Consider the following 27,221-nt stretch of genomic DNA (forward strand, 5'->3'; position numbering starts at 1 on the left):
ACCTTTTTTCAAGACTGAGTCGAGTCCATGACTAATAGCTAAAAGTTCAACATGAATGTCTGTTGAGGCCCTAAATGAACCATAAAAACCACCCAAGTTTCTAAGAAGGCGAACAAAACTTGCAAGCTCGAAATACCAACACAATTACCATAAACATTCAAGATATATGGGTGGAATCATACAACGCTCTCTAAGAGACACAATGCTAAACGGAAGAGATAACGATGTTGCATAACCAATTACCAATCATTAAATATGTGAAAAGAGAAAAATTATTCATTAAATATTCAGTTAAAATCTAATTAATATAATATAATACATACTTTTTTTATCCTATCTATTTGGTGCATAAGATAAATGATATTAAAGAATTTTTAATGAAATTATTTTAAAGATTTTTTTAATATTTACAACAAATATTTTTCGTATGCAGGTCACAAGCTGTCGTAACTCAGCTCGGCATACTTTTCGTACATATTACATAAACTAAGATACCAGTATGCATTAAATGAATATACTTTTATTGAATGGCCAGGATAGCATTCTCCTGTTTCGAAAGCAGGAGGAAACGCATATTTATTCTTTTAAATAAAATTTTATTTTCTTGCTTTTTGGCTATTCGTTAATTTTCTTTTCTGTGATAATATATGCATTAAATGAATATATAAGGAAATATTTAAAATAACAAAGCAATCAGAATAGGAATTGAACATACAAGAGGAAGCAAAGCTATCTTGCTTTGGCTTAATTTATACCATGAATGAATCACTGTCAATGTGATCATATGAACATACAAGAGGAAACATTAGAAATGTAATACACAGACTTGAAAGAATATAATCACACTTATAAGGTCACTGTGATGTGCATGCAATACACCAAAACAAATAAGAAACAACTTGAGAAAAATACTTTGACTGAAGCTGATTTTAATTTTCTTTCTGTGTGAAACTTGACACTGGTCTTAGGCCATGTTTGAGTGCTGCTTCCCACACAAGATCGATTCTGTTAACATCTATGGCCCCAACTTCGTGATGAGACCAACCTTCAAGGCTATGTACCACTCCTCCTGCATGGCACGCGTGAACCACTCCCCTATCCATCGTGTACTGCATGTATCGTATGAGACAAATATTAATTAATGTTAAAAAATAGAAGTATGTAATTGGTTCATGAGAAAAGAACTAGATCATATCAATTAATAGAAAAATGAATGAGACAGATACTGCTAAAGTTGATGATGGCTTCACCTCACAACACCCAAGTCCTTCCACGTCTTCTGGTAATCTCATGGCTGCCAGGTCACCATAAGTGCAATCTTTTCTAAATGATAAAATTGGTGGGACAACAAATTGATGAAAATGGGTTCCACGTGGTGCCCAGTATTGCTCTCTTGGCGTGATCCACTTACCAACGATCCAGGTCTGGATTAATTAAGACAAGTAAGCACCATCCAAATTACTCTAAAATTTATGGTACATTTAATTTGGCTTTCAATGATTGAATATAGTATTATATATACCATAATGTCAATTTCCAAAGTTGTGTACCAAAATAAATCCAACGTGTGTGAATAGTGATGTGTAATGAAGGAGTGTGTTATGTTAATCATAACAACTGGCATGCGATCATTAAACTTAGGGGAAGGATAGTGGCAGACGTAACTAGCATTACTAAACATTTTGAGCCGTGCATAAAGAACTAGTGAAGGATATTGGTATCGTTGTACCTTGCAGTTTTGTGCAGCTTGGTATTTTGTCACTTGGACAAGATAGCTTTGATTTTCTGGAGGGGCTTCCTTTTGAATCCTCTGAAATCTATCTGTTGAGAGAGTTAACATCTGCAAAGTAGCTCTCAGCCCATCAGTAACTGTAATTAAATAAACTAAAAAATCATGGCACTTCTGCATCTTGAGAATTAATCATTGTTATCAGCATTAGATCTAACTACAAATACATTAGTGTGTATGTAAAAAATTACAGTACACTATATGTCTATATGTCATTAAATTATATGCACCATTGATTAAAACTTAAAAGGGTCCCCCTGCCTACCCCACCCTGCAATCAAACGTTGAAATGTTCCATTGCACAGCACTACAATTTCATTTCAACTTGTCCCATCCTTATATGAGTTATATCTAAAATTAAAAGAACGAGCACCTAGTGGGGAGAAAATGTAGGAAAAGAAAGCAAAATTACAATGCATGGAAAATTAAAAAATAGGGACTGTGAGAAAATTTACCAGAACTTTCACTTTCTTTTGGCAAAGGTAGAGAGCAATTGCTCTTCCAAGCTTGGATGTGGCTCCTGTTAGGAACACCTCCTTCACATCTTGAGGGATCTCATTGAGTATGACAGCAGCAGTTAACGTGTTCCCATGAACAACTCGGACCCTAAGGTTAGGGTGCTTGTCCACAAAAAGCTTTCCACCCCCATTTAGTGATTCATTCTGCATTCAGTGAGGAATAGGATTGGATTTAATGCAAGCTTCAACCATCTCAAATAATGGAGAGTAATGATACACCGTTTATGTTTACAAGTTAGTTACTATGTAACAAATTTCTGATAGTTAATACTAAGCTGAGTGTATGATGAAATCATTGATCTGTCATGTACCTTGGTCTAAATGCATAATTAGATAATTGATTATTGTTATTATACAACACACCATGGACTTGGTAACAATTAAGTAGTTAATATTCCTGGAAAGCTAGAACGTAGTTATGCCTGAAAAACTTAAAAATAGATGCTATGGATTGAAATCCTAAACGGCTGATCATGTAATAGAGTGACTCTTAATATGTTAGTATTTCGTTTCATCTATAGGTAGACTAAAAATGGAAGGCCATCTGTAATCTGTTTCAGAAGTTACAAAGTGACCCACCATTCCTATGCAGCAATTATGATGTACGGCACTACTACTACCTTACAACTTACAAGGCATTCAAACCTTCACCAACTATGCTCAGAGAAGGCCAGATTCAATAAATTAACTAGTTTGTTTTACTATGCTTGTCAGATTAAATAGTAAGAGAAAAAGTGCAATGTGCCAGACCTTATTCAATGCAGCAAGGCTGATGACTTTAACCCCAATTTTATCAGCCCTGAGGATAGCTTGCTCAATTTGATTATTGATTCCCTCAGTAGCAAATGGCAAGAAATACTGTAAAAATGTTGAAAAAAGAAGAAAAGTCAATCAATACTTGTTAATTTCCATTCTTTCCGGCATTCACGGTGGAAAAAGGAAAATAAAACAAAAAATGGATACAAATTTGACTGATGGACACACCTGAAAGCCACATCTAGGTACAACCCACGTTTGGTGAAGTCTGCCTCTGAGATAGTAGAAACTAACTAAAAAGGTCTTGGACCAAGCCCACATTGCTAGCAAAACTAGAAAAGTAATGGGCAAGCCTGGGAGCAAGAAGAACCTTGTTGTGTATGGCAATGAAGCAAAGGATCTATAGACGAATTGAGCATGCATACTGGATGACACATCAACTATATGTGCCAGGAAAACAAAATGGGGTACCATGTCACCGTTTCCTGCAATGACAATTGAATGGTAATGGTAAAATTTTATTTTACATCAAAACACAGAATGCAGCTTTTGTGGAATGTTATTGGTGATGTAATGATGTTGAGTTCCCATAAAGCATTGAAGTCAAAATGAATAAAAGAAAAATTGAATGAAGTCATTATTAAATCATAGGACAGCTTACCTGAACCTGAACTTAGTAGTTTGTGTGATTGCCATGAATTTTTGTTGAGGGTATTGCCAAGTGAATCAAAGAGAGGCATGAAGAGGCAGAAATTAGTGTCCTTATCAGAGTGGTGTAGGTGGTGATATCTGCATCATAGCATAGAAAGCCAATGAATGATACATACAACTCACAACTGCAAAGAAATGGACATGAATAAAGAGAAGTTTTGGAACCAATCGCATTTGGAAATCGTAGCTGGACTGGACCACCATATACAAAATCTGTATGTTGACTTCTTATGTCACTCTCTTGGCAGTTGCAACAGATATTGAAGAAAGCTAAATACATTATGCGGCAGAATTTAAATAGGCTTCAAGCCAAACATCTTTAGCTGTTCGGTCCTCCAAGAATTTAATAGCCTCCCACTTGTTGAACTCGTGGACCACTTGTTTACATGAACTTCTCTCTTCACAAGAGAGAACCTTAGACTGTTAGCTTTAGGCCCTTTTTTTTCCATCCACCCCTCTCTTAATGGTATGTTTGTAGGGAGAAGGAGAAAGAGAAATAAAAGCACTTAAAATTACTCTTTAGGTAATTAATCACTGATGTTGCTTGAAAGTTCTATAAAAATAGGAAAAGAAAATAAGGATTTTCAATTTTCATGTAATTATCCAAAAATCACAGTTCCTCTAATTTATATAAACTTCGTTCCCAACTCAATTTTTTCTTCACTTGTTTCTTTCTCTACCAACATTCAAGTATGCCATAAAGAACCTGAAGTGCCACAAGCCCACAACTATTCTGGTACGGTTTCGTTTGTACTATAGGTCACACAGTAAATGCTTTTCACTTGTCTTAATAAAAATCTGACAGAAATCAATGCGAGCTTTCTTATGTCTAGTTGAGGATCAAATATGTTATGCCAGCAACTGAGATTTATATTGGAAACTTATGGATGCAACAAATCTAAATTAACTTACGTCGGTGTGTATATCACATATCTAAGAAATGGAAGTTTCTCGAACAATTGATGAGGAACAATTTCAACATTGCTGTGGCCCAAGCATCTCAGGAAATCAAAAATCAAAACATAACCATATATCATGCTTGCTGATCCATATCCCATCAAAGAAGCCCCAAGGATAGGGATTCCAATGATTACCGTCATAATAAGATGCTCCAAAAGTGTTGCATTTCCAGCTGTAGGAAAATAAGTCATATTTCAATAACCAACACAAGATCAAAGTATTTTGTAACGAATATAAGATAATAAATGTATTTTTAAGTTTGGACTGGAGAATTATTGTACTAGTCTTCCTTTTTTTAACAATCAGATAGGTCCAAAATCAGAATACAAGAGGAGGCTTAAAATGAAGAAGGGTAAAGTTTAAATATGATTCTCACCAGTAAAAGACTCTGGTACAGGAGATGAATGATGAAGTGAATGATAATGGGTGAAAAGATAGTCTCCATGGAACTTCCTATGCACCCAATAATAAAGTGGCTCTGAGACTCCCACATGAAGAACCAAAGCAACAATAAGACCTTTTACATTCCAGAGAGGAAGATGCTGAAGAAAGGGAAACATATAGCATGCCATGGAGGCAACTAGTGCTTGAAGAATCAAGAAATTGTCCCTGTTGGAAAAAACAAGTATATTAGAATGTACATATGAAACCATTTTCGACATAATGTAATTTCAATCAAATAATTAAAAAAGAGAGAGAGAGAGAGAGAGAGAAACAAATCCATTTCAAATTGTTTACCAGTCCCATTCTTTGTCAATCTGCTTGAAATCAACACCCTTTTGAACAATCCGTCGATTTCTGGTTAGAAAAAACATGTGGCTGTAGGAACCCCAAAGCACATGAATTAGGCCTCTGAGACCACTAAGTATGAGCAAATGAAGGCACCAGCTGAGGTTGTAGTAGGAGTGTTCTTCACCATAGAACCATTCATACAGGACTTTTCCCACAAACGGCCCATACAATAGATACTATATATATCATTGGAAAGCAAATAAAGATCACACACATAACCCATGTCAGTACAAGTAAAAATTACCATAACAAAGAAATAAGCATGGCATAGCTAGATTTTTCTGTACCTTGTATGTTCCAAAGTTCTCCAAAGGCCATGCTGATAAAGGAGCCCCCATTTCAACAACTGCACAACTATATTGCAACTAAGATTCTTCAAAATCTTCTATGCTATCTTGCAAAACCGTTGCACCTTTAATTTCCCTTGTGATCAAACGTAATTGCTCCACACTATATTGTCTTTTCTTCTAGGCACCTATAAACTTTTTTCTTTTTTGTTTCTTTCTGTATTTATTAAGAAGACAATAGAGTCGAAAGAAAGCAGCAACCCCGAATACGAAAAAGAAAAGGAGAAAAGGAGGAACAAGGTAGGAATGGGCGGAGAAATGTAACGAAAGTGTTCCTTCCTTTATCCTTTCTTAGTAAATGCTAAGTGCTAATCTATCTGTGAGTTTGAGCCACAACTTCAACTTGAAAATATATTCTTTCGTCCCATCACGTATTTATAAGCGCTGCCGATCATGCATTGATCCTTCAGCTCTACAAAGTAAGATAGTCTCCCACCTGTCTTCTGCTAACTGGGACATTAAATTATCAATTAATATATTCTACAAATAAAATACTACTAGTATTTGATTCGTGTATGTATCTCGCTTGAGAACAAAATAATGTTAAGAAAGAAAATAAATACTGCTTAGACGTCAATTTTATTACGGTTTTGTATATTAACCATTATCTCCAAGAAAGAATAAAAAGTGAAAACAAGCTACTATTAAAAGTTATTCAATATTATCAATGCATTTTATAGTAATTTTTTAATAAATTTACTTTAAAATATTTTATTTTTTAAATATAATAATTAATAAAATTGATTATATTTTAATCACTGTTATATTCAAGAGTTTAGTTTGTATACCTATTAGTTTAAGTTATTTTTAGACGGATATTTAATAAGATTTGACCATTTTATTATAACGTCTTGACCGTTAATATAATATAAGGAGAATGTAAGTTTCTACTAAATATTTGTATAAAAATATTTTAAACTAACTATATATATTAAATAAACTCTATATTTGTTGTTCTGGTAGCATCATTTAGTTTCATTTGACGAGCAGTCCTCCTATCAGCTACTTGTGTGTAAGATATTACACATTAACAAATAGGAGTACATTTCTTGTTTTTGGATGCGTGGCTTATTAATTACATTGTAATTAATTATAATTAGAGCCTTAGAAAATTAAAATATACGTAAATGACAAGACACCCCGGCGCGTTGTGGTGCTGTAGCGTGTTGTGATCCAGCAGTAGCAGATCTGGAGAGTAGTAGTAAATGCCTTATATGGTTGGCAGGTGGAAACAGTACCTCTCAGTTGTTAGATAAGGTAGGTTTGGAGTTGCATCTAAATCCGGTTTCATTATGAGACCATTATAAAGTAACCCTATGTTTAATTTAATAAAGACTGTATTATTTAATTTTATTTATTTACACTCTTAAAACGAAAAAGTTTAAGTATTTTGATTTTTCAAATAGTATTTATTTATGTATCTACATTAATATATATATATATAATAGGGAACCGGCCTTTATTATGTTATATATATATATATATATATATATATATATATATATATATATATATATATATATATATATATATATATATATAACATAATAAAGGCCGATTCCCTATTATGTTGTCTTAATGTAATAATCTTGAATTCTTTAATAGTCTTTACAATGTTATCTTAATCTAATAGTCCTTGACTTTTTAAAATAGTATCTATTTATTTACTTAAAAAAATTATTGTCTTAATGAGATAAAAACATTTTTACGTCATCATTTACTTAAAGAGTGAATTCATATAAAAAGGTAATTTGACTCATCCAAACCTATAATATAAGTTTGAATATTCTTTCGTTGAATATTTTACAAATTTATATTACTTTTAAATTTTACATGTACTATAATTATTCAAATGATATATGAAAAAAGTTTCCAGTAATAATATGTTACTGTGTCTCATAATTGAACATCTATGTTCTCAAAAAATGTATATATGGAGAGAAATAAAATAAATTGAATTTTTTACGTCATCATTTATTTAAAAAGTGAATTCAGATAAAAAGGTAATTTGACTCATCCAAACCTATAATATAAGTTTGAATATTTTACAAATTTATATTACTTTTAAATTTTACATGTATTATAATTATTCAAATGATATATGAAAAAGTTTCCAGTAATAATATGTTAGTGTGTCTCATAATTAAACATCTGTGTTCTCAAACAATATATATATATTGAGAGAAATAAAATAAATTGAATTTTTTACGTCATCATTTACTTAAAGAGTGAATCCATATACAAAGGTAATTTGACTCATCCAAACCTATAATATAAGTTTGAATATTTTACAAATTTATATTACTTTTAAATTTTACATGTACTATAATCATTCAAATGATATATGAAAAATTTTCTAGTAATAATATGTTACTGTGTTTCATAATTGAACATCTGTGTTCTCAAACAATGTTTATATAGAGAGAAATAAAATAAATTGAATTTTTTACTTGGTTTAGGAAAGAAAAAAGGTATAAAAACAAAAAAAAGAAGTTAAAACGTTAAGTTCAAAATTTTCTTATTTTATTAAAAAAAATCTATGGAAACAAAAGAATTGAAAACTTTTCCTTCAAAACTCTTTTTTTAAAAAAAAATCGGAGTTTTTTCTCTTTCGTTCTTTTCTCTCATTCAATCAACAAAAAAATAATATTTTATTTGTAATTTCTATGAAGACATATTGTAATCATATTTTACTATAATTGACTTTTCCCGGTTGCTTACTGCGAGTCCCAGGACAAGATTTTTATACCAAACTAATTGATTTGCGTAAAATTATATATCAAATTACGTGATTTTAAAAGTTATTTATTAAAAATTAGCAATTTTAATTTTTTATATTTGTTATAATTATAATCTATGGAGAAAATTGACTTTTTAGTAGGTTATAAGTTATAATCACAACTGATATAATTTTATTTTTTTTTGAGAGAGAGAATCGCAATCGAAATCCCAACATGATAAAATAAAATAAAATAAAATAAAAGACGGAAGATGTAAGACTTGGTCATCATAGGATATTTTCAATTATAATGAAGTAACGGTCATTCAATTGAGAAAAAATAAAGTAATTGATAAGGTCATAAAATTGTAAGCGTAAAGACAAGGAAATCATGGTATAGTAGAATCAATTGGTTAGTTGGAGACAAGTTGTTATTTGTCTATAAGAAGAGACACACTAACACTTAAAAAGGTTATTTTGTATTTTCTTTTATAGATGTAAGTTCTCTCTCTGAATGAAACTTGCAGGTGGGAATTCATTGTATTCCATTTTTTTTTTATTTTGTGAATCGATAATGGATGTCAATATGTGTATGTGGAGCCTGGATACGTATATCTCTTAGTATAGGATTAGAATATGAAATCATAATAAAATGGATATTGGCATTGGCTTTTAATTGGTAAAAAAAAAAAAAAACCAATAATAAGAATTGACACTGTGTGTCAGGTATTATTTTCTTTTGCAACCAATAAAAAAGAAAATAATACCTGTCAATTCTTATTATTGGTTTTTTTCTTTTTACCCATTAAAAGCAAATGCCAATATCCATTTTATTATGATTTCATATTCTAATCCTATATTTAGATCCATTATCGATTCACAAAATAAAAAAAAAAGTGGAATATAATGAATTCCCACCAACAAGGTTCATTCAAAGAAATTATTTATATCCAGATGTTTTCTAAAGTAGTAAGTAGTTAATTTAATAGGGAGGGAAATGCAACAGCGGATTGGTTAGCCAATAAAGGATCCTTTTGTTTCTTACAGCAGCCATCCTTTGGGTCTTCGATCAAGATATTCTTCTAACTGATGCTCAAGGCATCGTGTTCCTCAGTAGTAGCGAGTTTGTCTTTATTTTTCTTTTGTATAAAAAAATAGTTAATCTAGTAAATGTCTTAAAGCATTTTTATTAAAATAATAATAAAATTGAAATGAAAAATATATTTTTAGAATTTAAACATCATAACTACTATTTAATGTTTCTAATGTGTACCATGCAAAATCGTTTCTAAAAATGTAGTAACAAGTCACTCTCACAATAATGTCTTTAGTTAGTTATGCAGCTGGAGGATATTCTTTTAAAAGTCGTCATAATCAGTTCGTTAAATTCTGAATGTGTAATTCATTTTTTGAAGTTGTAAAAAATGAAATAGTATTCTATAAAAACAACATTAAATAGTAGAGTTTTTTTATTTAATTTGTACCTGTTGTTATAAATAAGAACATTAATAAAGAGGATATAAAACACAGCGACCAAACACGTTTCTGTTCAGGCACGTGGCAGTTAAACTAGGACAGAACAACAACCACGTCGATGTTCGATGGGCAGACATGACCCATAACTGCCCTCTAACTTCATTATTAGACGGTTCCAAAGTGTCTCCAAACTCTGGCGTGTCTGGTTGGGAGAGAAACACAAGCAAGAGCATAAAAATGAACCCATGAAGCAAGGGCCAGGGTTCTCCATTCCCACACAACTTGCTTTCTTTTCCTTTCCATTCCTCTTCTTTTGGTCAATGTATGCATGATCCCATCACACACGTGAGGTATATATATATATAGAAAATCAATACTATATTTTAACAGACTTTTCTAAAACTAGTTATTTAGAAACAATTATAAGATTAAACAACCATTTGAATTCCTAAAAATTGGGGGTACTGATGCATTAGTCCCGACAAATGCATTATAGTCCAAAATTAAACCAAAGACATGAATAAAGTAATAGTATTAACATATATTTAGTGAGTAAATGATAATAAATAATTAAGTTTATGAATTTATTTCATATTTCATGTATTTCGATGTAAAAATCAAGATTTTTATACTGTTAACTAATAAGGTATCATTGTAGATATGATGTTTAAAATAATTATTAGTCAATAATTTTATTGTATGTAATAATTTATAATTAGACGTTGATATAAAAAAACTTTTATACTATCGATGATTTAAATTAAATATATATTTTTTAAATTTATGATCATAAACATGCAAAATATCTAAGAATTAGAAAAATATAGGCATAATTGAAAAAAATAGTTATGTTATAGTATGTTTAGCAAAATATTTAAGTTAATTTAATTTTAAATTTTTTTATTAGTTGAAAAACTTGTTTGAGTGATGATAAATACATTTTTTAGCTAGTAACTTCTAATATTTTTTAAAATTCTAGTTAAAGTATCATTTTTTAAAATGTTAACTTTTAGTTTTTTTATATTATTCTTTTTTTTCCTTTAACATTTATTAGATTTTTTTAATCTTTAAGGTAAGTTTTTTTTACCCTTTTTTTACATATGATAGGATTTTCTCATTTTTATCTTGATATACAATAAAATATGTATTTTTGTTGTTGTTTTTTTTGGATATTTTATAAATAAAAATCTATAAGTGTTTAAAATTAATTTTAAAAAAATTATAAATACTACATAATATATTTTTATCAAGAAAAACAAATTAAAATTTATATAAAAACATTACATAAATATATTTATTTTTATAATTTTATATTTTATATTTATGATTTAAAAGATAATTTTTAAATTTTTAGTTAATTTTATCAAAAATAACCTTAAAAGTAAAGTAATCTGGTAAACTAAAATTACACAATTAAAACAGTAGGGAATCAAATTTTTTAAATAAATCAGTGAATCAAATTCGCAAAATGATAAAAATAAAGGAACTAATAATATAATTAAATCTAATTATTTATAGTTAAATTATAAAATTTAAAAAGTACGAAACAAAAGTTAATTACGTTTTTATTTTTTTTCTAGAATTAGAAGTATTTCTTTTATAGGAGGTAATACTTTTTAAGTTGGTAACATCTATAATGTGGTAGAACTAATTCTCTCAATGAGAACTTTTCTGTATAATAAATTCAAACTTAAAAAACCAATTATGCTGTTCTTGATCTATAAAAAGAGACCCACTAGCACTCAAAAAAGGGACGAAAAAAGAGAGGAGGAAGAGCCGAGAGTGAAAAAAGAAAAGGGAGAGTACTAGTTTTTTATGTCCTCACTCATGCACCTGTGTTTTTATTAGATAAACCTTTTTTTTATAAAAAAAAAAAAACCAACAACTGGATAGGAATTTGATGTGGGAACTTCACGTTTTTTCTTTGTCTTTTCATCATACCCATAATATTAAAGAAGAAAGAATTAGGTAATCAGAATTTAAAATAGTAGTAAGATTCAAGAGGCAATAAGCAATGCTCATAACTGATAAGTGGTCACTGTTAAAAAAGGTAGAGTAGTCATTTGCTTCTTCTTCTTCTACTTTTTTTTTTTTTTTTTTGAGAGGGAGTAGTGATCGATTTGCTTGAGAGTCCTAAAAGTGAAACGCAATGTCCTCTCTGATCATGCATTATTCTCAAACTAGTTATTACTTATTACTTTGTACGGGGTTTTGGGATCGTTGAGGGTGATATATTTCATGCCCAAAATTTGGAATAAATGGACGATTAGATGCGGGTCGTAATAAGTGGTTATGGTCTTAAAGGATTAAGAGGATGCTTGTTTGGAACTAAAATAATGCATTTTCCATAATCAAATTTCCAAGAATATTATAGAATAAATAGACGATTAGATGTGGGTCGTAATAAGTGGTTAAGGTCTTAAATGTTATTTTCATGATCCTGTTTAGTTGAAATTTAGTGATTTTAAAAAACATTTAATCAAAAAATTGAGAAAAAAAAAAGTGAAATAATAAAGTGAAGAGAGGTAGTTATTCTAGAAAGTAACTTTTATTTCTAAGAGAATATAAGATACCCAGATTTCATCATGGATATGAGAAATATGGTAAATTTGTACGCCTAAAAATCAATAATTTCTGTAACTATTTTTTTAAAAAAATTTGTATCAAACTGACACGAAAATGTGATATTTTTAAGTTCATTTTCCCAAAAATCCTTTATGATACATTGAAACAAATTTGAATTAATTTTAATTTTTTTTCCATGGATGCAAGTTTGATTTCTAAATTTCTCTTGCATTTGGTGAACTATTTTGAAAGAGATTTCCTAGTGTTTAATAGCTAATTGAGTAGTTGTGATTGGATAAAATTACTTTGCAATTTAGACATATGCAATGTACTTATGAGGGAGCCTCCATTGACAACTCCTTCATGTAATGGGGTCTTTATTACTTTTTTTTTTTTTTTTTATGTGAACCAACTGTTGTTGAGGTGTAAAGATCATCAAAGCCGATTTTGCTTGTTCCAAAAAAGTTTTTTTTTCATATGATTAAGAATTAAATTCCTAATCACAATATGTTAAAAAAATCTAACTATTTATCAATTATATTTTACCTATTGGTCAATGACGCCTTATTTGGTAATATTGATTAATTTTTTCTTTTTCTTATGATAAAAAGTGATAAAACAGAAAGAGATTTCCAATATCACCAAATAAGACACCTTTTTTTTTGGTAATATTAAACATGTCTTTCTGCGTAAGATTTTGAGCAAAAATGTTATTAAAATTACATAATGTACAATATAGCACACGCAGCTATATGTGTACCTTTACAATTCTTGTAACAAACGAACAACGTCTAAACTACATATCAGTGTTATAATTCATTGGATAAATTTTATTATAGAATAAATATTTTATTTTTTGAAAATGAAAATAATAATAATAATATATAACAGCAATAATAAGAAAATAGATATGAGATGATCATGCGCCTTTAAAGAAAAATAGATAAATCTTGATAGACACAAAGTATAAAACAAGCTAAAGTAGCTTATGCGCGTTTAATTTGAAGTTGCAAGAGAAAAATAAATTAACTAAATAAATAAAATTTTAAACTAAGTGACAAGTCTTATCCCTTATGAGATGCTCATGTATCCTCAGGTGATTCATTTATTTTGTAATGTTCTTTATTGTTCGCGGTAGAACTTCTCAGTTCTGGTAAAGAGAAAGCTTCTGTAGTTCTACCTTGGTTAAGTATCCTTCTTCTGGTCTGCGTCAATATAGCTATTGACTTTGGTTTACAAATAAGAAATATAAGTTATACACATTTTTTTTTTCAAATGACGCAAAACAACACCTTATAGTATTTAGTTACAATACACAATTGTTTAAATCAACGATTTATCTTAAATTTGTGAAACTTATAATATCTCATAAATTTAAAATTTTATATAAAAATTTACTCAAATATTAAAGTTGATAAATTAAATGTTTAACTCAAGTCACATTAAAATTTTAGGACTGAAAAATAACTTTTTTATTGATACTAATTAGTTAAGCAACAATTATCTAAGCAACACACTATCAAGTTATTCATTCCAATTGATTTAAAGAAAATGATGATCAAATGTTTTTGATTTATAAAAAAAAAATGGAAAGTAATAAAACCAAAAATTTGACATCTTTCAAGAATTTGTAAAAAAAAATATTTTTATTTTTATTTTATGTTTTACTTTTATTTACATAAACTAAGTTTAGTATTTGTAATAATTAATTTTAGAGTGAACTACCTCATGAGTGTTAGTCTTTACATATAAATTTTTAATAATTAAAATATATTTTTTGTCCTTATAAAATTAGTATTATTTGAATTAATTTTTTTGTAATTAGGTAAAAATGCACAACTTTAGTTGTATTTTTTTCTATCACAAAAATTTAGTTATTAAAAGAACCATTGCTTGTCATCGTTATGGGTAAGGATGGATGGTCTGGAAGTCCCTTTGTTCGGAAGGGAGGCCATCAACGGTGTGGCAGCGAGCGAGAGAGCATGATGTGGGAAAGAGAGAAAGGGAAAGAATGAGGAAATTAAAACATAATCCAGGGGAAATTTTCCCTTCGATTCTAAAACGAATTAAAAGAGATACATCATCAATATTCAAAGGAAAATTGAATGATTTTTATTTCAAAATCGAAAAAAAAAAAGTTATTGCAATTTCCCCCCTAAAAATATACCCACCAAATTTCTTGTGTGTTTAATAAACGAGAGATGAAAATGGTTGCGCACTTGCGCTGCATTCTAAACTATAATAGAGAGAAATGTTACACTGGACTCGAACTCATCTATGGTTTTTGCCCCCTAGAACGAGTTACTGCATAGTATGTGAGTTTAATGTTTGGGGGTAGACCATAGATGCAAGGTTCATAGTATTTAAGTTGATGCTAGCTATTTTTTATGCCTTTGGTCAGTGAAAAATTATTAAATTTTGAAATGGGACACGTACGTGTTATTATAACTTAGAACCATAACTCTACCAACTTCAACCTGATAAAGATGATAAATTTACTAAGTGTTAGAACCAAAAATTAATGTAAAAAAAAGGATCAGAGAATATAAAAAAATCTTCATTTAATTTAGTTGATGAAGACATAAGGTATTTTTATAATTGAAAATTAAAAATTAAAACAATGTTTAATTGAGTTTGGAAATTATGGATGAAAGTATATAGTCATATTCATTACAAATTGATTGAGACAATGGATATTGTGCCAAGAGCAATAATCATGGATGAAGACAACAATTATGACAATAATTGTGACATTTGATGAAAATAGTAATAATGATCATGACATGTAGTAATTTTGTTGATGAAGACAAGGGGGTTTGAATAGGGTTTTTTTTTCACAATTGAAAATTAAAAATTAAAACATTTTTTTATAAAATGAATATTTTTTTTATAAACCGAGTTTAAAACCAATAAAATTTCTATTTCAAAATAAAACACATCTTATATATTTTGAATTTTGCATTGGAAAAAAAAGGTAAAAGTTTACAACTACTCAAAATATGTCCTTACTTTACACTATTTTTCATTTACTAAACTAGAGACTAAGATGGCATTATATTATATTAACTTCAAAAGGAAAAAACAAAAAACACCAACTTGTGTTATTAAATATGTGGCTGAGAGCTGACTGTTTAAAATATATATGTCTCATTGTATGGTTTGAGAAGTTGATAATATAGAGAAAAAAATTATTTATGTTTGGTGTTTACATTATTTGTCTTGTTTAGAATTTGAATTTTAGCAATTCCCCTTGGCAATGGCAATGTTGAATAGTGCATTCACGTGTACTGTTGGTTAGTCGGTTTGATAGCAAGACATCGATGAAGATTGGCGAAATTGCTTATAGTTATTGGTAGCTCTACGAGCAAGTGGGTTTGGACGGAGAAAACAAGGGTCTCGTGTGTAGGATCAAATGATTTTAAAGAGAAAAGGAGTGTGAGAGAATAGAAGCTATATTATCAGAAAGTGATTTGAGAAATGAATAAGACATTCATATGGATGCTAACATGGAGAGAAGAATGTGTTGTCGGCTTGATATATATATTTTAGGAATCAAATTAATGTTAACTGTTTTCTCTCTAACCAGTACTCAACATTTAATTTAATTTTGTCTTCAACTCTTTTATTATTATTAGGTTAAATTACTCATGGTCCATATAATTTTATGTTTCTTACCTTTTTAGTCCATATAGTTTGAAAGTAGTCTTTTTAGTCCTTATAATTTACATTTTAATTCTCTTTTAGTCCGTGTAGTTTAAAAGTGTTCTTTTTAGTCCCTATAATTTACATTTTAATTATCTTTTAATTTCTATAATTTGAAAATTATAGGAACTAAAAAAGTAAGCATCATGAAATTATAGGAATTAAAATGAAAGAGAATTCTCTCTAATAAAATTTAGACAATTATCTTTTTTTAATATGGGAAGGTCAATATCCATCCAGCCCAAATGAAGGAGAATTCTCTTCTTCCAAACCTTATAATTATCACTTTTCAATATGGGAGGATCACACGAAATATTCATAGATTGTGAAACTGCAAACAAACGCACATGCTCATTAAGCAAATTTGAGATTAAACAAATGTCATATTTTTCTAATGCAAATCATGTCTCAATGTATGAATCTAGTGACACAAAACTTGTCTATGGGCTAACGTCTTATTCAATTAGATTAATCATGCAACTTTGTGATAAAACTATTAAATCATGTTTTTTTTCTTAATTTTTGTGGGTAAATTAAGAAATATAATCTAATATTTTATCCTAATTAATCATACAATTACAACAAAATTCTTGTGGGTAGATTTCATCACATTACATATGATTAATCACAATTAATATTTCTAATGTGATTATAAAATTTAGCATATAGTTTTACTCAATTAAAGATGTTGTGGCTACTTTCTAATTTAATAAAATTATATTAATCACTTAAAAATAATTTTTGCATAATATACTTAATATGCTCAATATTAAATCATAAAAGTTACATGTATAACAATCCTACCAATTCAAAATAATAATGTATGTATATTCATTCAACATGTAATAAACTTTAAAGGATCAAATTCAATGCATACCAGTATTTAACATAATATTGCATGTTCGGCATAGCTTAGAGACACACAATTTTTAAATAACTTGTACATAAATGATTTATCATTCATCGGTTATGAATATATATGAACTGCACATAACAAATGAATAAAACACAATAACTTAGTGGTAAAGGATGTTATTACATGCTTTAAGGTAAGGGTTCAAGACTGGTTCAAGGCGTCAGATTCAAGCCCGTAACAATGAGGTAATATAAAACGCATCAACCACTGGATCAAGTCACTTGCATGTGCATGTTTATATTATCTATTAACAATTTCATATCATTAAACAAAACACGCGCATGTGCGTTTTCAACCTCTAGTCGGATCATAAAGATCCGATTAATACCCGCAAACCCGATTATGAAAACCCACACCATTATATGCATTTTAGACACCCAAAAACACATTTTAAATCACAAAACAATTAGAAAACTCATACCATTCCTAATTTTGATGTTATTTCGAATTAAGGAGGCTAAAAACATAACACCCATATACTCAGAAAATCAATTCCGTAAATGCACAATAGGAACAACCCAAGAAGCAAGGCAGAGGTACAAACAAGCTCTGATACCAAATATAAAACATAATAAAAAAGGTCTAAACGATCAGCAAAAGCTAAAGGAGACATGACCAACCTCCGGCCATTGCTACTGTTGTTTTGAACGTTCGTGGGGGTGACGATTTTGTTCCACGGCAACTTCGTAACTGATTATGGTTCCAAACCCTTGTTCACTCGTACTCGATGATATTAGTATATGAAAGGAGGAGCAGATTCGGTGACCTATCAGAGCAGCGCAACATACACTTTATATAGAGCTCTGACCATTAACAAACTCAAGTGTGCAACGGGTATGGGAGATAATTGTTGGATAATGGTTACATGGTTACAACAGTTTTCAAATATTAGAGTTGAATCTGAACAGAATATGAACCACATCAAAAATAAATTTTTCACATGATAACAACTCAATATCTTAACTAAATATTCAGATAACAAACTACATATGTTTGTTCCCGAAGACATGAGATACTTACAAAATCGTGAAAAAACTAACATTTTGTCCCTATAACATAAGCAAAATTTAGTTTTGATTCAATAAAAAACTTTATTTTTTAGTTTTCATTCCTTCAAAATCTAAAATTACTATTTTCAGTCCTTAACATTTATTTTAATATAAATAAATAATATTTAAAAAAAATAGATGACAAATACCTTTTTTTTTTTTTACCGAATAGAAGACAAATACTAGTGAGTGTTACTTAGAATGTAGACTTGGCATTCTACTAAATATTTTAAGGAAGCCTTAAACTTTGTTCTCCTTTTTTTTTTTTTTTTCCTGTTCTCCTTTAGTATCACTCTGGAAAAAAGGTAATAGAGATGTACAAAAAATATTGGATTAAGTAAGGGAAACGAGTTGTTGTAAACTCTTTAGTATTGTCTTTAATTTTTTATGGAAAAAATATATCCCTTAAAAACTTGAAATAATGATTACAAATATTTTGATTATAAATATTTCAAGTATAATTGTAGTCTAAAAAAAGTTTTAAGGGAAAGTTTCTATCACAATCATTTTATAAATATTAGTAGAAAAACAGGCATTATCGTACTATGTGTCCGTATTTTTATTGTATTATTGTATTTTCATATGCTAAAATTAATATATTTTTGCAATTTATCTATTATGTATTGAATTGTATATTAATTTATTATTTATTTTGTCACTTGTTTGTTTGCATTTTTATTAGGTAATTACATTCCTACTTTGTTAAAGTTGTATTGATTTCTCTTGAATTAATATTTGGCTTATTATCTGTACCCAGATTTTATGTTATAGATAAATATTAGTTGATATTGAATTTGATGCAAATATCACTTCTAAAACATTATTGATAGTGCTAAAAAAATATTATTATTGATATAAAAATCAATAACAATAGATAAATGGGACAAAAGAACTAAAAGAAAATTGTTTAATCAGAATAAAATCAACAATCCAAAGAAAAAAAAAATGTAAATTCAAATATTCATTAGCATTTGACACAAATGTAGTTGTACTTAAGAAAAACACCTCCCTACAGCGAGAAAATTACAAAAAGAACTAAAAGAAAATAGTTTAATCTAAATAAAATCAACGTCCAAAAAAACAAAAAAAAAACATAAATTCAAATATTGAATAGCATTTGGCACAAATGTAACTATACATTAAAATAAAAACAGGAAAACAACAACAACAACAAGAAAAATAGAAAAGCAATGAAAAGAAGTAAAAGGAAATAGTTTGATCTGAATAATTACTATGTCTTGAGGTTCACTTAGACGACAAAGTAAGTTTCTTGAGAGTTTTGATGTTAATGTTCATCTTCTTCAAGTTTTGCTTTTTGGGGGGGTTTGGAATTTGTAAATAAATAAGTAAACAATAACCTTAAAAGGAATTAAAATTTTAAAAAGACAAAGGTTTTATGTTTAAGAATTAAGAGTTGGTATGTAAACCTTAGAAACCGTGAACGCATTTGGCTATTCTGGATGCACATCTTTCGCAATGCATGTTCACCTTCAACACCAATGTTGTTGGATTTGAGGATAGTGTTTCCTCTTTCTTCTTTCCTCTGTCCTTTTCCCCTTCTTGTGCCCACGATCACTCTTCTTCATCTGCTTCTGCAATTCAAAAGGAGTGTTTAATTAACACTAACAATATACATTTAACGATGCGGGAAAGAAAAAAAAAAAGGAGAAACAAATTATGGACTTGTAAATATTGGGGTTTGGACTTTGGAGGGATGGTTGGACTTCAACTTGACATATGTTAATAACATAGGCAAGACTCAATTTTGTTGAACAACTTTCTTTTTATTTTGCAGTCTATGGATAGATATCGTAATTTTCATGAGGAAGAGGCTAAAGCTATATATTTGTCCTAGATTCCAAATTAGGAAGAAATATATATTATGGTTTGCTGAAGACGACCTCTACCTAACTCTTTTAAGGTCGACATCGATGGATCTCATATTGAGGATAGTTTATTTATGTGTGTTGGCATAGGCATTATTCTTGATTCAAATATATAGTTCCTATTTCAAAAGTTTATGTTCATAATAACCAATATTTACTTCATTCTGATCTCCATATACTCTTCAGCTTTTAGTGTGTTTCGTTTGTGAGTAATTAATATGAAGGGCCACGGAATTTAGTGTGTATATTTTGAGTGCTGGTAGGTGCACCCAGCATTATTGTTGGTGCACACAGCACTAACTACGAAAAGATAAAAATATCCTTTACGGATCAAGTTGATTCATAAGTTAATTTTTAAGACTTACGGATCAACTTGATCCGTAAGTTTTTTACGGATCAACTTGATCCATAAGAGGAGAAATTAGCAGGGACAGTTTTGTTATTTTTAAAGAATGTTGGGTGCACCAGCAATAATGCTGGGTGCATCTAGCGACACTCGTATATTTTTTAACCCAATTCAATTGGGGCCCAAATTTGGTTTGGATGTTGTGGACAATTGCCTTATTGGGATATATTATTTTTGGAAACTACTAGGTGCACCTAACAATTTTGCTGGTACACCCAGCATAATAGGGAAATGTTGATTTTCAATCCGTATGAGGCTTACGGATTAGCAATCTATATTGAGCCTATGGATTGCTAATCCGTATGAGGCCCATAGGATTTTATTTTATTTTTTTTAAAAAAATATAATTTTAAAATTAATGGTCCAAGCAAAAATTGAACCTGTGACTTTCGTGTTATTAGCATAACACTCTAACCAACTGAGCTAATAGACCAATTATATTATAGAATAATTAATGTCGTTATATATAATATTAAAATTTCTAATGTATATTTAATGCACATGTAAATTTACATAATAAATTTTGTGATAATTAATTTTTATCTAATAATTATTTTTTTTACATATATAAATTGTAAATAAAAATCATAAGTTTAATAAAAATTTACATATGTAAAAAAATACCAAATTTATTTAATTATGAATTACTGTAATAAACATCTAAACACATTATTCAATTAAATATTATATTTGCTTAATTTTCAATCAGTGTAATAAATATTCAAATTCATCATTTAATTAAATATCAAATTTATTTAAGTATTAATTACTGTAATAAACATTTAAATAAAACATCCAATTAAATATCAAATTTTTTAATTATCAATTTTTGTAAATAAAATAATATATAAAAAATTATAATTTTTTAAAAATATCAAAACATACAAAATAACAATCCGTATGATTCATACGTATTAGACTTAGGAAAGGGCAAAATCAACATTTCCCTATTATGCAGGGTGTATCAGCAAAACTGTTGGGTGTGCCTAGCAGTTCCCATTATTTTTTGGGTATAATGCTTTCACTTTTAAAAGAAGAAAAAAGGTAAAATTTATGGTTAAACATAAGCAACCTTACTCCATGAGCGTCATTGAAGATATTTATATTTCTTAAAGAAATCATTTGCATGGTTCTCAATGAATAATTTTATGCTTCACAAATTTATTTTAGTTAGTTTTTTTACTAGCTGAAAAATTTACTTCAGTGTTTGGTAAATAAACTTTCCAATAGCTAAAAAAGTTTACTTTAGTGTTTGGTAAATAAACTTTCCAATCACTTCCATCATTTTTTAAACATTACTTGAAGCATGATTTTTTAAAAAGTTAACTTCTAACTTCTAATGTTTTATATTTTTTCAATTTTGATATATTTATTCATTTTTCTTATTACTTTTTTATATAAATCATAATTTTTTATCATTTTATATTTTTTAACTACAACAGTTAATCTTATCAAACATTTTTAATTTAATAAATTAGTTTTTCAACTTCTAACTTTTAGTTATCATTTAGCTTTTCAGTTTGTTGCTAGTTTTTTTCGTTAATTTTGCCGAACTTAGCCATGTATCAGGAAAAATTGTATAGATTTTGAAACTAATACTCTTGAGATGGTAGTGGGATAAATTAAAAACCTGTTCCTAGTAATGATTTTACGAATTACGATTTAAGCTTCTCTTATTATAGATAAAGTTTGTCTGCGTTCACAATTTACTTTTGTTGATTTTTTTAAACTTTATAAAGTACAGTAACAAATAAAATAAATAAAAATTATTTTCTAAATTAAATGGCTAATATTTTACATATTTTAGCAATGTCATCATGTGTGGTGTGGGGCTCAATCCAATCAACGAAAGATTGGGTAAAACTTCCAGTCCTGCACTCTCATTGTTATTTCATGCACTTCTATGGGAAACTCATTTTAAAATGCACAAAAAAATATTACAAGAAACAATAATGGGAGTACAGGAAGCAACAGCCCGAAAGATTTCACCCCTTTCATTTCATACTAAACTTTTTAATATAGTATCTTTTTAATAATATTATCTAACCCAAAAAGATATGCATATTAATTAATACATATAATAATAATGATATTTCTATTAATTTTTTTTATCAATTATTATTATCTTGATTAACTTTTTTTTTTATTATTATAAGTCTTGATTATCTATCTATCTATATATCTCAGTATTAAAATTAATTATTATTAAGATTATACTTGGATTATTGTCTATTTAATTATTATTATTATTATTATACTTGTGAGACTAAAAAGTCTTTCAAAACTTTAAATAAAAAAAATTAGTATGAATTATAAATACACCTGTTTCCTTCTTATATCACTTGAATAAAAATCAATTTTAATTTTATGTGTAAAACTAACAAATAATTTTATAAAAGTCATTATTTATTAAATATTTATTTCTTGAAAGTTAAATATTTAAGCAATTTGCTTAAAAGAATATATTTAAGTAATTAATTAAGATAGAGTTTGGTTGATTTACACTTAGTTGTTTTTTGATGAAATTTTAAAAAATTGGTGCAGGTCACGCATCTCTTAACTATAGTTTAATTCAAATATTTCATCTTAATTCATTTCATACCTCTTTTATTTCTTCAAATTAAACTCACCCTAAAAAAAAATCCAATCCCTCTTCCATGATTTCCTGGATCCGTCCTGCTCTCAGACTCAGCTGGGTACACTAACAAAAAAGTATAAAGCAGAGAAATTTTCGAGTCCTTAGAGCAATGCCTTGTGATTGCAATGATATGATTATCGGTGAGGCTTATGTACGTAAGACGATCTTGGTAAACTCTTTGTCAAGCCATGCATTGTTATCTACTTTATGATGATAGAGTCCCCAGTGATTAAGGGACATACGTAGAGGTGATAGATACTTGGGGGATGTTGTAACCATTGAGTAAGATGTTGTTTTATCTCACGTGTGGCAGTGTTAGTATGGCACGCGGTGCATGGCTATAATTGCTTCACTTCTGAGAATCACATCTCAGTATCGCACATGATTATTTATGGATCCCTTGCATGTTACAACAAGAGTTAACAATTAAGCAAAAAGACCAATATACTCTTACCTTACCCTTTTTCCACTTTACAAGATTAACACTTTTAGGTATAAGCGGGGCGGATCAGCTCAAGAAATTAGGGGAGATCAAATATAATTTAGATGATTTTGTAAAGAAAAAATTATATTATAAAAAAGTCTAAAATCTATTAAAATAAATTTTGACAAATATCTGATACAACTTAATACTTAATTTAGTTTTTCAAATTTTAGTAATATTTAGTTTCACAAATTCAAAACTATACCATACAAAGTCAAAATTAGATTGAAAGCAACAATTATAATTGACAAAAAACAACAAAGATAAGATAAGCGAAACAAAAAGAATATATAAATAATAATAAAAAATAATTATTAGTATATCTTAAAATTAAAAGTTAATTTCTTATGTAGTTGTAAATAACATTCCTCAAATAAATTATAATCGTTAAACAAACCAATATTAAAGAAACGAAAACAAAGTCATTTGGTTACACATATAAATAGGTATAACCTTTAAAATAACAATAATACTTTATAAAAGAAAAATATATTAACAAATAAAATAAATAATATTGAATATTTTGTTATAAAAAAGGGAACAATGTAATTATTTCAACGATGAAGGCTATAAAAAAAACTATTTATAAAAAAAAAAGGAGTAGCATATTTGTTTAAAAAAGGAAAAATGTTATTATTTTAGTAATGAATACTATAAAATTAGGACCAATATTTTATCAAAAAAATATAATAGAATAGATAATTAATACTTAAATATTATAATTTTTATAATTAAAATCTTTAAATAAAAATAATTATTTTAATATTAGAATATTACATTATATATTAAAAAAATCAGCGGGCCTTGGCCCCACTCCAATATGAGTAGATCCGCCCCAGGGTATAAGGTTTATATTTCTCGTTTTACTTAATTTTTTTCTGGTCTTTTCTGTATTTTGTTGTTATTGATAACTCGTGTAGTGACCAAGACTCATTCTTAAACATATGGGACTAAAAAGGGAAGGATTAATAACTTAATTTGTAGTGGTGTTCACTCTTCCTTCCCCCTAAATTTAACCACAAAATTTTGGAAGATTATATCCCCTTACTTTTCTCCGAACCAATATGTTCCCCATAGGAATGGGTAGATGTTCCCTAACCTTCTTTTGACCCTTTAGCGCCTTTGAGTCAGCAGGGTGTAATTTTTATTAGGAACCTAAATATAATGGTCATTATTGAATTGTTAGTTGTTTATATTCTTGTGACTAACTCTTCACTCTTCAGATTTTCAATATAGTTTGAAGCTAACTCCTATTTGACTCTTATAGAGGTTATTAGTATGTTAGAAATAATTGTTAGCTTGGTTAAAAAGAAAAAAAAAAAAAGAAATAACTGTTAGCTCTAGTAATAAGCTTTATAGATAGAGCATTTGCATTTTCTTATTGTATCTTTTATTCAAACAGTTCTATGAGTTTTTATTATGGTACTCCTCTCCTATATTTCGAGCTTAATGATATGATGTGGCCACATTAACTTGGACTGATTTGTATCTCTTCTCAATTTTCTAATAATAACTCCAATATCATGGTGTATCAAGGTCAAAGCAATGGATGACATTAATCTAAAGAAGATAAGTACAATAGGATAGCTACAAACGTACAATAGGATGGCATTATTTTATACCCATTTGATTACATCTTTTAGTAGGCTAGTAGTATTAAATTTTCATATGGTAGCATTAAACTATCTGAGGCTTGTGTAAAAAAAAAAAAAAAACTATTTGAGGCTTAAACAATTCCAACTCCATCACACTAGGGTATGTGTGGTTTTTTACTATGGTACACTAACTAATAACAGGAGAAATTCTTTTATCATTATATCATGTTTAAGATATTTTCTTAGTCTCTTTTAAATATGACAAAATTTGATTTAAGTCTTTGAAAAAAAAAGGTTGTTTGTTTTGTTTTTCATTATAAACTTTTGAAATTAATCTTTTTAATGACATGTCATTTGTGACCATGCCACGTGTTACTTTAGAGTAATTACTAATGTAAAAGTTTTTTTTAACAAATCACATGTATATTTTACAAAAAAAAAAAATGTTACTCGATTTATTATCAACGACACAATTCTTTTAATTTTTAATAGGAAAATGTTAAAAGTTACGGAACAATTCTCATAAAAAACATACAGACCATATATTCCGTCAAATCCCCATTTATATATTTTTAATTCTGAAATATTTGATTTTAAAAAAGGACAGTGCTCCACGCATTTCGTGCAATTTGTGCTTACTCTATTCACACCTCTTTCATTTTTATTTATAAGATTCAAAGTTGGTTTTTTTTTTAAGATTTCAATATATAATATTTTTGTTATTAATTATTTTTAAACTATAAATAGATTTTAATAAAAAATAGTGTATTGACTCTCAAATTCATTTTTTAAATTTTTCTTTAATTATTTTTTAAAGAATTCTTCTCCCCTCACTTTGTTTAGTTTCCTATCAAATAAAAGAAGCCTAAGCCGACACGTAACATCATTGGGTCTCCAATTCTCCTGGCACACTAGTAGATCTAGAATAGAAGATATTACATTGTGACGTGGCGAGATAAGAATGGTTGTATGGATCACACGGTTAAGAACTTTACCACTGTGCAGTAACTGCATGTCGTTTGGGAAAAGTTTGGTGCATAGCAAATTCTAATGAAAAAGATATGTAAGCATTCGAGATATTACCAGACTAGACTTGAGAATTCTTTTTCGTAAGAAGAAAATAAATAAAAAACATATAAGATAAAGGGAAAGATGAATAAAAATAAAAATAAAAATGTTTAATTTAAGAGAAATGAAAAAAATAAATGAATAAAGATAAATATAAATAGAAGAAAAAATAGCTAGTGGACTTCAAAACTTTAAGAGTCTCTTTCAAAGGAGTGGAAGTAAAACTAAATTGAGAGAAAAGAAAACACTTATAATAATATTTTTTTATTGAATAGAAAATAAGAAAAATTAACTTAAAAAATTTTAAATTTTCTTTGTCTTCAATTTAAATTTTAAAATTTTCTTGCCTCTCTTCCAAACATGAACATAAGGTAAGGTTAAATTTCTCTCATATCTCATCTTTTTCTTTTATGAAATATATTAACTTTTTTTTCACCTTTTTTTATTTATTTTATTTTTCTTTTATCAAATAAAGAGCTCGAAATATATTAAAAAGAGATGAGAGATAATTGATATAATTGAAGATGTGATGAAGATAGGGAAAAAAAAACTAGGAACATTAATAGAATAATTCATTTGTTTAGATGTACAAAAATCATTACTCAAATTCTAAACAAGAGCTGTAGAGGAAATTGTATAGAAAACAAGTAATGTGATGTGATAAAGAAAAAATTGTAGGAGTTAGTGTTTGACACTTAAAAGCAGCAAATCCTGTCCCTTTCATGGGTTTGTGAACGACTTGAAATGGTGGCCTGTGTTAAGGGAGATATGTGGGAGAAGATGGTTATGAAAATGGTGATAGCGATGGGTTACGCAGGTCTGTGGAAGGATGTTGTTACTTACT

General features: G+C 28.4%; 1 protein-coding gene and 1 long non-coding RNA gene across 3 annotated transcripts; both read right to left on the reverse strand.

Annotated features, from left to right (window-relative positions):
- Window positions 1-705: 705 nt before the first annotated feature.
- Window positions 706-6,231, reverse strand: LOC114393381 (very-long-chain aldehyde decarbonylase CER3-like). Its single transcript, XM_028354691.1, has 11 exons — window positions 5,814-6,231; window positions 5,473-5,702; window positions 5,111-5,343; window positions 4,687-4,906; window positions 3,725-3,852; window positions 3,292-3,548; window positions 3,058-3,165; window positions 2,245-2,451; window positions 1,730-1,840; window positions 1,251-1,424; window positions 706-1,109 (listed from the first exon to the last, which is right to left on the reverse strand). Exons 1-11 carry the CDS (start codon window positions 5,862-5,864, stop codon window positions 930-932), a joined length of 1,899 nt encoding a protein of 632 aa, XP_028210492.1. The 5' UTR covers window positions 5,865-6,231; the 3' UTR covers window positions 706-929.
- An 11,458-nt stretch (window positions 6,232-17,689) lies between these two features.
- LOC114393183 lies at window positions 17,690-20,136 on the reverse strand. Of its 2 annotated transcripts, none has more exons than XR_003662483.1 (3): window positions 19,984-20,136; window positions 19,728-19,892; window positions 17,690-18,017 (listed from the first exon to the last, which is right to left on the reverse strand). It is a non-coding gene; the product is annotated as an uncharacterized LOC114393183 (long non-coding RNA). The 2 variants fall into 2 exon arrangements; XR_003662484.1 differs by having other exon boundaries at window positions 17,690-18,151.
- Window positions 20,137-27,221: the final 7,085 nt, after the last annotated feature.

This window comes from Glycine soja, chromosome 17 (assembly GCF_004193775.1).
Source record: "Glycine soja cultivar W05 chromosome 17, ASM419377v2, whole genome shotgun sequence".
Lineage (NCBI taxonomy): Eukaryota > Viridiplantae > Streptophyta > Magnoliopsida > Fabales > Fabaceae > Glycine > Glycine soja.